General features: G+C 41.4%; 1 protein-coding gene across 1 annotated transcript; it reads left to right on the forward strand.

Annotated features, from left to right (window-relative positions):
* Positions 1 to 618: 618 nt before the first annotated feature.
* Emc7 (ER membrane protein complex subunit 7) lies at positions 619 to 11,496 on the forward strand. The gene is made up of 5 exons (XM_006992659.4): positions 619 to 928; positions 5,132 to 5,251; positions 8,619 to 8,757; positions 10,226 to 10,306; positions 11,033 to 11,496. The coding sequence occupies exons 1-5, from the start codon at positions 696 to 698 to the stop codon at positions 11,183 to 11,185; spliced, it is 726 nt and encodes a 241-aa protein (XP_006992721.1). The 5' UTR covers positions 619 to 695; the 3' UTR covers positions 11,186 to 11,496.
* The last annotated feature ends 2,746 nt before the right edge of the window (positions 11,497 to 14,242 follow it).

Raw genomic sequence — 14,242 nt, forward strand, 5'->3', positions numbered from 1 at the left:
AAAAATTAAAAAAAAAACAAATTTAAAATAGAATGAAAATAAATGTTTTCCACGTACTTCTTAAACTTAGACCACCAATTCCTTTGTATATAAAAGGTATTTTTTTCCCCTTTTCAGCCCAAATGTCTGCATTTCCACTCTCCATCCAGAGCTTAGAGCTTTTGCACGTGTTTCGATTTCTGTAACTTTTCTGTGGCAGCTGAGTGCTCAGGGTAAAAGCACACCTTGCCCTAAATAATCCTTTACAGAGATCTGAGGTAGAAAGAATATTTGGAGCTAGAAAGAACTTCAAGATAATGACAGCAGACGTCTGACATGTCAGCGACAGACCCAGGACTCAACACTTGAGATCTCCGTCCCTCTCAGTCTCATCCTCCTTTACTCCCATGAGGTGTCACGCATCTTCAGGTGCCACAACAACCTACACTCCTCCACCTTTACAACCTGGGCCGGGGCAGATGCTCTCGGTCGCCGCCTTTGGAGCCGCAGCACCGGAGCGTTCCCAGCGTCGCTCTGCGTCCTTTCTGATTGGTGAGCTGCCCTACCTTCTTCTCTCCGGGGGGCGTGCCCAGCTCGGGGCTGGATCCGGCTCGCAGTGATGACGACATCGTTCGGCGACGGCGGCGGCCGCCGCAGAGGCCGTACGGCTGGGGAGGGCTTCCGGGCCGTGGGCCTGACTCCTCAGAGCTGCTGTCATGGCGGGTGCTCTGTGGGGCTGCTTTTCCATCCTGCTGCTGTTACTATCAGGAGATGCCCACGGCTCGGAGGTGCCTGGGGCTGCTGCCGAGGGCCCGGGGGGTGGTGGGGTCGGCCTGGGAGATCGTTTCAAGATCGAGGGACGTGCGGTTGTTCCAGGGGTGAAACCTCAGGACTGGATCTCCGCGGCCCGAGTGCTGGTCGACGGGGAAGAGCACGTCGGCTTCCTTAAGTGAGCATCCCGAGGGCAGCAGGAGAGCGGTTGGGTGGACGCTGTAAGGGTATCCAGCTAGGGCAGCACAGTGTCAGGACCGACAGTGTAGCTGTCACAGACTGAAGGCACCGGTGCCACTAACGGTCTTCGCTGGGAGACGTTTGAGAGGCAGGCAGATACTTCAGCAGCGAGGCTGGGGGACAGTGGTCCCAGGCCCGAAACACTGGGGTCATTCATTTGTATTCCCATTTGGTCCCCCGGTGTGGGCCTGTTTTGTCCCCTGTGCGGCGGATGACACTTGGACCCAGGGGACTGGTGGACCCTCGCTTGTTTGTTGGATATTTTGCCCCTTTGCGTCTTGTCTAGTTTCTCGGGAACCTAGTTGCTCTCTACACGTCAGTCTTCTGGTAGCTTGGTGTTGTGTAGAAAGATGCTAAACAAGTGGGAATTGTCAAAGCCCAAAGGATTCCCAGTGGTGACACAGACTGGAAGGCTGATGTTCCTGCTTCTAAAATTAGTGAGCCCAAAAGTCCCTAATCAAAGAGCTTTTTTTACTCCCCCCCCCCCTTGGCCCAAGATTGTGATTATTGTTCTTTTTACACTTGAATTCGTCGAGGGATTTGTGATATCGCAGTCGTCCTTTATGTTAGACTAGGGTTTCTCAAGATTCCTTACACATACGTTATCTTGTTCCTAGGAGAAACAGAATTGTTGTTTATATTGAAAGGTGCGGTGATTGTATTAGTGCTTTGGTTTGTCAGCAGTCTGTTTTCACCCTTTTAAGCATGAATATGATGTTTTGAATTTTGCCATCAGTATTTGGAGTTGAAACTATGATTGAAAGAAAAAAAAATTTTTTTTGCTGGTTTTGTATACCAACTCGTGATATCTGAAAACCGTACGTCTTAAGAGTGGACATTTAAATTTGAATTGAAGATTTCTGCAGATTGTTGAGGTTCCCTCATGGGAAATTCAACCTCAGATTAATAAATAACAACAAAATGGCAACCAATATTTTAATGTTATCTGGAACTGGGGTATTGCTTAAGAGTTTATCCTAATTAATGATGCATTAATAATGAAATCCCTCTGGGTGGTGATGGTGCACACCTTTAATCCCAGCATTCGGGAGGCACAGGCAGGCGTTTCTCTGTGCATTCCAGGACAGCCAAGGCTACATAAAGAAACCCTGTCTCAGGAAAAAAAAAAAAACAAAATAATAATAGTAATAATAAAATCCCATTAAGGTTTGGAAGATAAGGCTTAATTGAGAATTTAATTTCTGCAGTATATAGCACTTTTGAAAACTACTCATTTTTATTTTAAAATTAATATATTATATATTGTTATATATTATTCTTGCATAGTGACATATGCTTATTATCTCAGCTACTCATGAAGTAGAAGCAGAAGGATCATAAGTTAAGGACATTATGAGCAACTTAGTTGAGACCCTGTCTCAAAAAAAAAAGCTAGTGATACAGTTTTGTGGTGGCACTGAGGTCACTCCCAAGTATAAATAAATAAATGTTTATTGAGGAAAACAATATAACAATATAAACAAGATGTTTTCTTTTAAAATGTTGCAGCTGAAAGATAGCAACCCTTAATGTTTTATATGACTTGTCTTTAAGAGTAAAACACACAAAACTGTAATTCTCATTTAAGATTTATGAAAAATTTTTATACTACTTGGTTGTTTATTTGTTTTTTTTTTTTTTCAGTTTTTTGAGACATGGTTTCTCTGTGTAGCCCTGGCTGCCCTAAAATTTATTCTGTAGACCAGGCTGGCCTCAAACTCAGAGATCCGAATGCCTCTGCCTCCCGAGTGCTGGGATTAAAGGAGTGTACCACCACCACCTGGCTTCTACTTTATGTTCTTATATTCATATCGAAGGGTTGATTGGGGAGGTGGCTTGGGACTTTGCTAATGGAGACAAGAGGAGTTGGGGTCGAAGAGTACACAAGCCTTTTTTATTACTTTTTTATAAAATGTCGTAATGTGTATATAAACCACAACTCACTTATCCAATCTTCTAGCTTTGGACAATTAGGGAGTTGTCAGTTTTTTGTTTTTGTTTTGTTTTGATATCATAAGGTTGTATACTACTTAATTTTGATTGTTTTTAATGTGTAGTTTCACTGTGGTTCATACTACCTTAACACTCATGTCCTCCTGGGTTCACCACCTGATTCCAGGTGTCTGCTATCATGCCTAGCTTTGCTTTTTCTTTGGGTGATTCTGATACTGTTTGTGTCCAATAGTCATCACTTTTTTTTTCCCGTTGCTCAGAAAAAAATGTTTTGAAATTGATTCTGTCAGAATCCATCAAGAAGCAGACTGGATGTGATGCACACACTTAGGTTGTAGCTCTTGAAAGGGTGGGGCAGTAGCATTATGAATCTGAGGCCATCCTGAGTTGTATAGCAAGACTTTGTCTCCAAAACCAAAAGAGCAGAATATGCACTGAAATTAGAATAGTTTACGGAAGTTTAATCTAAGGATTAAAACAGTATAACCATCAAGGTATAGAGGAACAGTCAGTGTGAAGTACCTGGAGCTTACAGCCGCAACACTGTTTATCCAGTGATACGAGAAAGCAAAACAAGGAAACTGTTGCCACCTCTAAGCTGGAGGGGAGAGGAGGGGAAAGGCACCCGGAGACTTGGAAGTGTGCATGGGGTGAGGAGGCTTGTATGGATCCATGGTACCGAGCAGAGCCAGTTAGAGATGGCCTATCAGTGATAAAGCTGTGGGAAATACACTAAAGTAATTTTCTTCTCTTCCTGTAGACATGAAGAGAAAGGTAGAGAGTGGGTCTGGGGCATGTGAGGGGGATATGGATGTGACATCTGTCATCTCATTGATCAGGGTTGATTTGGCTAGACAAATGTCTCCTAACTCTAACCACACCACATGCATCCTTCCTGAAGTTGGTAGAACCACCAAAAAAACCTCTCAAGGTACATTTGAGAGTGGGTCCTGGGGGGTAAACAGGTGTCTAGCTGAAGAATAAGGCATTTTAATGCTTATATTTCAGTTCTGCTTTACCTTAGTATGTCCTTTCAATGACAAGAAACACTTTTCATTTTAAATTTTTATGTCTTTTTTTCCTTGAAATAGCAGTTTTTCATTTCTAGACAGGTTAATTTTGACTTGCAAGAAGAAATTACCAGCTTTTGATTGGATGATTTTTTTTAACCTAGTAGAATTAGAGGAAATACAGAAAGAAAAGATGGATGGCTTTAACTACTAAATTGTAGGTTTCTATATAACCAGCCAAAAGTAACTAAAGTAAATGGGTCTGTTTATAATAAATGGAACAATTACTATTGAAATATGTTTGTATGGAAAAGAAGGTCAACAAAATACAAGTTAAAACTAGAATAGAACACTTTTTTTACTAATAAGAATGTATTGAAGGGCCGGGCAGTGGTGGCGCATGCCTTTAATCCCAGCACTTGGGAGGCAGAGCTAGGCGGATCTCTGTGAGTTCAAGGCCAGCCTGGGCTACCAAATGAGTTCCAGGAAAAGGCGCAAAGCTACACAGAGAAACCCTGTCTCGAAAAACCAAAAAAAAAAAAAATTTATTGAAGGAATTTAATAAAATTGGGACCCTTCTATTGTAATAATATACATTGATAATTTTTCTTCAGTGAAGACAGGGCTTCACAGTACGAGCTGCTCTTTGTCACTGTCATCTGTATCTGCAGCAGGAAGCTCTGTTACTCTGGCTTAGGCTCATCTATTTTCAGAACTGTTAAAATTCTGCAACATAAAATGTAAGACCAACTTTTGACATTTTTTTGTTTATTTTGGAAGAGGGCCAGAAACTATGTAGCCCAAGCTGGCCATGAATTTATTAGGTAGTTGAGGCTGGCTTCAAACTGGTAGTAATCCTCCTGCTTCAGTCACCTGAGTTTTATGATTACAGGAATAAGTCGTTATACCTGCATTTTCTGTTTTGGTTAGCTGCTTCTAATTGTTCATGTCTTTGTTTATGACAGGATTTCCCACTGTAGTTCAGGCTATCTTGAAACTTATTATATAGCCCAGGCTGGCCTCGAACCCATGGTGATCCTCCTGCTTAAGCCTCCTGGATACTGGAATCTGGTTTTCTTCTGATGTTTTTTGAGAACTATTTGGGAAATAGTGCTTTCAAACAGGGAAAGACTAAGGTACTGGTGAGAAGTAACTAAGTATGATTTTCCTTTTTCCAGGACAGATGGGAGCTTTGTGGTTCATGATATTCCCTCTGGCTCATATGTGGTGGAAGTTATTTCTCCAGCTTACAAGTTTGATCCTGTCCGAGTCGATATCACTTCAAAAGGAAAAATGAGGTGAGGATACATGATTTCTTTTTATTAAAATCTAGTCTACTTATTGTTATGCATTACTTTTGGAATTTACAGTGAAGATTGAGAGTTTCTTATTTAAACCACAGTTACTTCTTATAATGTTTAATCTACCTTTGTTGGAGCATTGAGACAATGAAGTTGAATTTTTTTGCCTCTGGATGAATGCTCCTAATATGATAAGCCTCTTCTATAATTGTATAGAGTAAAGGTAAGATTATTTACTGTAGGGGAAAAGTACTGTGGAAATCATAATTGAAATTTGACTTTTAAAATTGAGAATTATTTAATTTTTTTGAATTTGAAATTACTACTCCTGACTTTTCATTGAAATATTTTGATAAGCCCCTCTATTTACTACAACGTTGTTCTAGAAGTTTCTATAGCTTCTCCTTTATACACTACAGATTTCAGTAAAGCAATTGTCAGATGCAGTTGTGGTGTGTATGTGAAAATGAAAATCTTGATAAAATGGAAAGAAGGGCCCCTGAGGTGGCACAGTGGGTAAAAGTACGCGCCAGGAAGCCTGTGACCAGAGTTTGATCTCTGGGACCCACATGATGGAAGGAGAGAACCAGCCCCTGCAAGTTGTCCTCTAACCTCCACAAGTACACCGTGGCACCTATGTGCCCAAATACACACAAACACACACTAAATAAGTAAGAAATGTGTAACCTGGGGTGTAAATTTATTATGTCTCACAAAAGCTAGGAGCTTCCAAGCTGAAGATTGAAGGTGATGCCTGGTTAGTATAACTGGAATAGTAGCACATATAAATGCTTAACTTCTGGAAGGTGATGCCTTGCTATGTGTTTAAATTCAGAGTAAATAAAGTCTACTTTTTTTACAGAATACCCAAGGAAACAGTGTATATTGAGCCAGCCCATGAAACAGACCTCTAGGAAGTTAAGATCTTATGGATACTAGATATGGGCTACATAGTTTAAAAGTATATTTAAAGTGATTAAAGAAAAGAAAGACTTGATATCTAATTGTAAAAGTTACTACACACAAATATGTAACTTTGTCTTAATTAAAATGTTAGTCTTTATAGTATTAAAAAAAGAAATAGAATATTTCCTGTTAAGACAAATGGCATATCAAAATAGTCCTAATTAAAATGTTAGTCTTTATAGTATTAAAAAAAGAAATAGAATATTTCCTGTTAAGACAAATGGCATATCAAAGTAGACAATAGATAATTTGAAAAAAAAAAATAAGATAGGACTATTACAGTAAATACAGGCATTGAGATGGAAACGGATGTGTAAAACAACTGAAGAGATAATCTGATGAGCAATATCCGGGCAGTGGTGGTGCATGCCTTTGATTGCAGCTCAGGAGGCAGCTCAGGTGGATCTCTGTAAGTTCGAATCCAGCCTGGTCTACAAAGCAAGTTTCAGGATAGTCAGAGCTGTTACACAGAGAAACCCTGTCTCAAAAAACAAACAAACAGGCCAGGTGTGGTGGCGCATGCCTTTAATCCCAGCACTCGGGAGGCAGAGCCAGGTGGATCTCTGTGAGTTCGAGGCCAGCCTGGGCTACCAAGTGAGTTCCAGGAAAAGGCACAAAGCTACACAGAGAAACCCTGTCTCGGAAAAAAAAAAAAAAAAAAAGAAAAAAAAAAAAAAAAAGAAACGAACTATGATAGCAATACGAAAATAAATAAGCACTGAGTACTCAAGGTCCTGGGTTTGAGCCTAGTACCAACACCATCACTGAAATAAATAAACAAAACAAATACATAATTTGAAATTTAAAAAGCGAACAATTAGAGAATAGAAAATTTCAAAAGTAAAGTAGATTATGCATGAATGACTTATAGGTAAGGATTTTTATTTTAATTTTAAGGCAGTATCTTACAATGTAGCCCTGACTGGCATGGAACTTACTGTGTAGACCAGCTGTCCTCAAGCTCATGTAGATCCAGTTGCCTCTGGTTCCCCTGAAGTCAAGAGTGCTGGGATTTAAGGCATGAGTCACCACTCCCAGCTGAGAATTTTGATTTTTTTAAATACATCTCTGGTAAAAAATGAGATATTATCAATGTGTTTTCTATGACTTTCTTGAATCATATATTTTCCCTGTAAAATAGCCTTAAAAATCAGATGTATCCAGTAGTGTATGTCTTAGATCATCAAAAATATGTAAGCCAATACTTTTGCATGTCTATAGTAAAATAAATTCACCCAACCTGGTGGCACATGCCTTTAATTCCAGCACGTGGGAGGCAGAGGCAGGTAGATATCTGAGTTCAAAGCCAGGCTGGTCTACAGAGTGAGTTCTAGGACAGCCAGGGACGCCCAGAGAAACTGTCTATCTCGAAAAACCAACCAACCAACAAACAAATAAATAAATAAATTCATTACTACATGTAATGAGTGGACTTTAAAATGGGAAAGATTCTAAAAGAACTTTGAGGTGGGGTTCTTTTTGTTTTGTTTTTTCGAGACAGAGTTTCTCTGTGTGTAGTTTTGGTGCCTGTCCTGGAACTTGCTCTGTAGACCAGACTGACCTCGAACTCACAGAGATCCACCTGGCTCTGCCTCCCGAATGCTGGGATTAAAGGCATGAGCCACCACTGCCTGGCGAGGGGGGGTTCTTTTTTTCTTTTGAGACATAGTCTCATGAAACCCAGAAGCCCAGGCAAGCTTCCAGCTCCCGATGTAGCTGAATTTGGCCTTGAACTCATGATCCTTCTGCTTCTGCTTTCCAGTCCTAGGATTACAAAGATTTGATACCACACCCAGATTTAAAATAACTTTTGATATGAAAAGAAGGTAAAGAGTTACATGGATCTGCAAATGTAGAAGTGATAGAGCTAGAAGACCCCAAATCTAGTTCCTGTGTCCTTTGATGAGTGCTTTAGACAGAGGCTTGGATGGGACTTTTAAGATCTAAAGTTTAGATGTGGAGCTGGAGAGATGGCTCAGCAGTTAAGAACCCTGGCTGCTCTTGCAGAGGACCTGACTTCAATTCCCAGCCCCCACATGGCAGCTCACAACCATCTCTAACTCCAGTTCTAGGTTATCTAAGCTCTCTTCTAGCATGCTTGGTCACTGCATATACATATATGAAGTCAAAAACACCTATAACATAAAAATAAATAAGTAATTTTAAAAAGATTTTTTTTTAAAAAAAAGAAAGTTTAGATGCTAAAGTGCTTTGGAAAAGCTAAAGGTAAACATAAGGCATTGCTAACATAAGCAATTCTTAACTTTGTTTTTTGTTTGTTTTGCTTTGTTTATATGTATGCTTTCTTTTTCAGTAGCTTGGGATCCAACCCAGTACCTTGCACATGCTAGACAAATGTCATGTTTTTCATAGAATTCATTTTCTCCTGTTTCCTTAGAGCAAGATATGTGAATTACATCAAAACATCAGAAGTGGTCAGATTACCCTATCCTCTCCAAATGAAATCTTCAGGTCCACCTTCTTACTTCATTAAGAGGGAATCATGGGGCTGGACAGACTTTCTGATGAACCCAATGGTATGTGTAGAGCATTGTACTAATCCCTGCTTTGCTTCTAGCAGTTGAAACGTTAAGCTCCTGTGAGAGGGAAGGGTGAGACTGGGAAAGTAGTGTCGTTGGAAACAGACAGTGAAAGAAATAGGAGAATTGTACTGTGTATTTCATAATAAATGTGCAACTGAAATAAATATGAGGAAGATCCCCAATTCCATGAGATATCAGATAGAATGAGAGTATTACTAAGTTGTATATAGAGTTAACCTATCCATTCTACCTATCTGCCCATTGATAAGTGTGCGCTCATTTATTAACCAGCCCATGTTGATGGCACAGTAATGTTTGAGACAGGGTCTCAGGGATCCCAGGCTGGCCTTGAGTTGCTATGTAGCTGAGGATGACAATGAACTTCAGAGTCTCCTGCCCCTACTTCTCAAGTACTAGTATTACAGGGGTACACTACCACCCCTAGTTGTTGTATGTAGTGCTGGGGAATCAAAGCCAGGGCCTCCTGAGTGCTAAGCAAGCACTCTACCAAACTATGTCGCCAGCCCCTCTAGTAGGGCTTTCTTTCTGCTTTTTAAAATGTGTAATAGACAGAGAAGTTATCTTGGAGTATTTTAAGTAGTTGGTATTTTAAGTAGTTGGTATTAATCCTGAAACAATAGTCTACAATTCATGGTGTGATCTTAATAGTGAAATACTAAAAAATTCTTCAGAAACAAATTGACCTTTGTAAAATCTTTATTATCTTAGGATTCTCTAAATTTGGATTCGATTCCTTAGTGATAACTGTTTAGATCATAAACAGTACTGTTTGGGGGCTGTACATCTAGTGAAGGGTAAATTAGTACCAGGGGTTTATCCCCAGAGATAAAAGGGCAGGAGCGCAGCCGAGAAGAGAAACATCAGCACGAGACTGCACCATTTTCATCTTTGCTGTTCTCATTTCCGAAAGTGCACAGAAGTGGGTCGAGTGCTGGAGGATTCTCAGCCATCTTCAGAATGAATGTCTCAAATAGCTGGCTTCCACTAGGCTGCAGGCTCTAGGGGATGTAACTAATAAGAGCAGTAACACAGCACTCTGTAACACAGACACTTACAACTGTCTGTAAGGAGCAGCCCCTCTGGCCATTGGAATCACCAGTGGCAGCTTGCACTGGGAGAGAAAGAAGAGCAGACAGTTCCACTTGGAAATGATTTGTGTTAAACCTAAAGTCTTTACAAAGATAAGAGGAGGCCTGTAGGAGAAGTTTGGTGTCGGTAAAGCCCAGGCATACATGAGCAAGACTCCTGCAGTCTCAGATGCCCCGCAGCAGTCACACAGCACCCCACCACCCAAGCTGCTCAGTACTCTTGAGGCAATTTTGATATATTCTGTTCTATATACTCACTTGGATCTTGTCACTGGTTATTAAACAGGTCTTGTTTCACAAGCTAAAGTGGAAGAAAAGGTTTCTGATTTTTTTCTTTTTTTAATATTCTGCAGGTTATGATGATGGTTCTTCCATTATTGATATTTGTGCTTCTGCCTAAAGTGGTCAACACAAGTGATCCTGACATGAGACGGGTAAGCTGACTGCCCAGCTATGGACTTGTGAGGCATGCTGTGTCTTTTTTTAAATAGCACTTTGAAATTAATTGTGTATATGTATACTCGTGTAGGGTGTGTGTGCGCATACACACTCGTGCACTCCATGGGCACTGGAGAGTAAACCCATGGCCTTGTGCATTCTCCAAGTGCTCTACCACTGACACGGAGCAGCATTCCTAGTGCCTGTTTTTAAATCTAGTTTGAGGTAGACTCTCAGTAAGTTACCCAGGCTGGCCTTGAACTGTCAGTCCTTCTGCCTCAGCTTCCCATGCTGTCATCTGGGCCTGTTCTGGTGCTTGTTGTTCACTGCAGCTGTGTAGCTTGAGTATTGTCAGCTTGTCCTAGTTCCCATGGCACGTTCTTGTAAGAGTTTGTATAATGCAGTATTTGTTTCCCTGTGTTCCGCTAGCTGTTTCCATTGGGTAAGATAAACTGGGTTGGTTGTCTTCGAGAATGCTAGTGTCTTTTCATAGAGTTAAAGCATTGTGCTGATCTCAGTCTTTTTTGTGTGCCTTGCTTGTTACACAGTTGAATGCATAATAACCTTGATATGCCTAATCCAGATATTCTGATCTTTTAATCTACTTTTGCTTAGTAACACTCTCTTGAGAGTACGCACTCATTTATGTGTTCACACATACAAGTGATGCAGGTAGAGCCAGAGGGGATGCCTCTCATACCTGGTGCTTTTTCTTCCTGCAGGAGATGGAGCAGTCAATGAACATGTTGAATTCCAACCATGAATTGCCTGATGTCTCAGAGTTCATGACAAGACTCTTCTCTTCAAAATCCTCTGGCAAATCCAGTAGTGGCAGCAGTAAAACAGGCAAAAGTGGGGCTGGCAAAAGGAGGTAGTCAGGCCACAGCCGCCATCGCACAAGCTCGGCTACACCAGTGCATCCAAGTCTTGATGGGAACCGTGTGAAGCGACTACTGTAAACTGAGTCATCTGAAAGTTGATCTCGTACAACTGTTGTCTATGTTGATTTCTTAACACATGTTTTGTACTTGGTACACAAGAAAACCCAGCTCTCATCCTTTGTCTGTATGAGGTCAATGTTAATGTCACTGAATTAATTACAGTGTCCTATAGAAAATGACATTAATAAATTATATGAAGTACTATACATTATGTATATTAAAGAGGTCTTAATCCAGAGATAAAATTATCTTCTGTCATTCTTTACTACTTTCCTTTTTGTGGGCAGTTTTATCCTTTCCTTATCTGAGCTCTGCTTTTAAAAAGAAGTGCTTGGTCCTTTTAAGAGCACATGCACTGTTTTTTATGTATGGGGCCATAGGTTTCAAAATTTCCACCCTAAGACAGGTCTGGTGGCTCACACTTGGAATCCTAGCACTGAAATGGCTGATACAGGAGGATGGCCTTGAGATTGAGGCCAGCCTGGGCTACAGAGTAAGACTTTTTCAAAAGTAAAAATCCCAAAACCTACACTCACAGTGAACATTCCCTGATTGTGAAGTGGCATGCATATTCCTGATGCAGTTATCATTTTATTATTTAGAGTGTAGACATGTGGGTCAGTATAGAGCCTACCACTAAGTTCTAGTTTCATCCCTGTGTTCATTTCATAGTTAGTTATCTATCAGCTGTGTGCTGTAGTCTGTAGTAGAATACAGAGATGGATAATATCCCAGCACCTATCTCAGGGAGACAGATCCTAACAAAGAGTGGCCAGGGGAAAGCAGCCAAGCCAGAAGCAACGCCTCCCGGCCCAAGGATGGAAAACCAACCTCAGTGTCATAGGGAATAGCTCTTCTTTACAGTCTTAGAGTTCTTTTTAGAGTGTTAAAGCAGGACAACAGCACAGTGTTTTAGTTTGGAGATCTAAATTGACTTCAGTAAGTCACAAAAGTTTTTACAACTTTTCCTTATGGGTTAATTAAAGAGAAGCTCTTAAGACACAGTATTGGACAAGTAGAGTGCTTCCCTTCTCTCTTGGGATAAAGGAATCTGTATTGCTTTTTTAACATTCATCAGAAAACACACAAAAGGGTTGGTTCCAAACTCTTGCTTTTTTGTTTTTGAGTCAAAGTCCTATTTTGAACCCCAGTCTAACCTGGAACTCATGTAGCCCAGGTTTGCCTCAAATATGTGATAATCCTGCCTCAGGCTTCCAAATTCTGGGATTCCAAACATGTGCCATTATGAATGCTTAAGGAAGAGGCTAAGTCCTAATTAAGTGGGGACCTGCCTTGGTAGCTAGAGTACAGTTTAGGAAAAAGTGCCATGCCAGGTAAGGTTGAAAGACTATAGAGATTAAGCAGATTGAAGCTGAGAAGGGACGAGCATGGGTAACTCCTGAGTTGAGGTGTGTGTGTGAGTGTGTGTGTGTGTGTGTGTGTGTGTGTGTGTGTGTGTGTGTGCGTGCGCGTAGTAGAGAGTGGGGTGATTTATGGAGGAACTGAACAAAGATAGCTAAAAGAAAGTGCTCCCAGAACTGGATCTGCTAACTGTAAAGATTGCTGCCTGGATGCACTGCAAGCCTGAAATTACTTTGTCTTCTGGAGGGTACCTTGTCTTTGTAGCAAAATCATAAAGGAGTACCTTGGGTTGGACCTGGTAGTGTGGGTCAGTAATCTAGCTACTAAGGAGGCTGATCACAAGTTCAAGGCCTTCCTAGGCTACACTGAGGATCACAGTGAGGGCATGACTAGGTTGGACATCTTAAAAAGGCTGGGGATGTAGTTCAGTGGTGGGATGCTTGCCTAGCATGTGAGAGGTCCTAGATTCAAACCCCAATACTGGAGGGAAGGAGAGTGACTGAGTCAGCATGTATATCAAGCTCTGGCATGCTTGAGGAAGAAGTGGAACTGAATACAGACTGAGGTCAGGCCAACCTGTGTTTGAAACAGTGGCTGAAGCTAATCACGATGAGTAACAAGGCAGGGTGGGGCTGACACTCAGTGGTAGGGCACATCTCTAACATGTGCCAGGCCATAGTCTCAGGCTCCAGTGCCCAAAAAGAAAAGAAGAACTGCAAGATAATGTTAGTTGGAAGAACATAGGCCTCCCCTTTCTGCTTGTCTTACTCCTCACCCACCTCTGGCTCACACTCGAAGCTAACCAGGCCAGACCCTGCGTAGCTTCCGAGATCAAATGAAGTCAGGAGCTTTCAGGGTGGTATAGCTATAGGCCCAGCTCCAAATCTTGGATGAGGTCCAGCAGGGGCCAGTAGCATAGAGACAGCTTTCCTCTGTCTGCATCCTCTTTGGAACTGGTGGGAAAGAACATACGTGCCCTTGTGCAAGGCCTCCTGGAAGTTCCTTGTTCCTGGTAGATGGTTAGCCCTACTACCCTGGCACAGCTGCTCCCCGACCTTGACACGCTTTTCTGTTCTCATTGCTTCAACTTACATGCCTATAAAGGCATATGTGACTATGCACTTGCTTTTGAGGGTATGTTGGCTAAATTCTGCAGACAGCTCTTCATCTCTGTAATGCTACCTGGCTTCGGTGAGGAGTTGTGTGGTGTCTCTGCAGACACCAGGGCCAGCAAAGTGTCAATCCTCGTGAGACAAGAAAGAAATCTGGTTCAACACAACTCAGTAGCCGGAGTTGGTACAAACTTCTAGAGTCTGACACCAGGCAGTTTATCTTAGACATATTTAAGTACAGTACAACTTAAAAGTTTCCTAGCATAACAATCCTATGTGCACCAGAAGCCATAATTATACCGAAACTCATCTCAAAGTACATGTTACTTTGTCCATGAAAATTGATTCTAGAGACAGGCTACATGTGTTCTCTTAAAGACTTAGGGCAGGATCTGGTGTGTTATCATTCACACAGATAGCACAAATTAGCCATGTCTGGTCCTAGTTGTGGGAGCTTGGAGGAACCCCTGGCCATACAGATAAGGAAAAGGTCATCTAGACTATTAGCTACATCAGG

Source organism: Peromyscus maniculatus, chromosome 4 (genome assembly GCF_049852395.1).
Source record: "Peromyscus maniculatus bairdii isolate BWxNUB_F1_BW_parent chromosome 4, HU_Pman_BW_mat_3.1, whole genome shotgun sequence".
NCBI classification, from domain to species: Eukaryota; Metazoa; Chordata; class Mammalia; order Rodentia; family Cricetidae; genus Peromyscus; species Peromyscus maniculatus.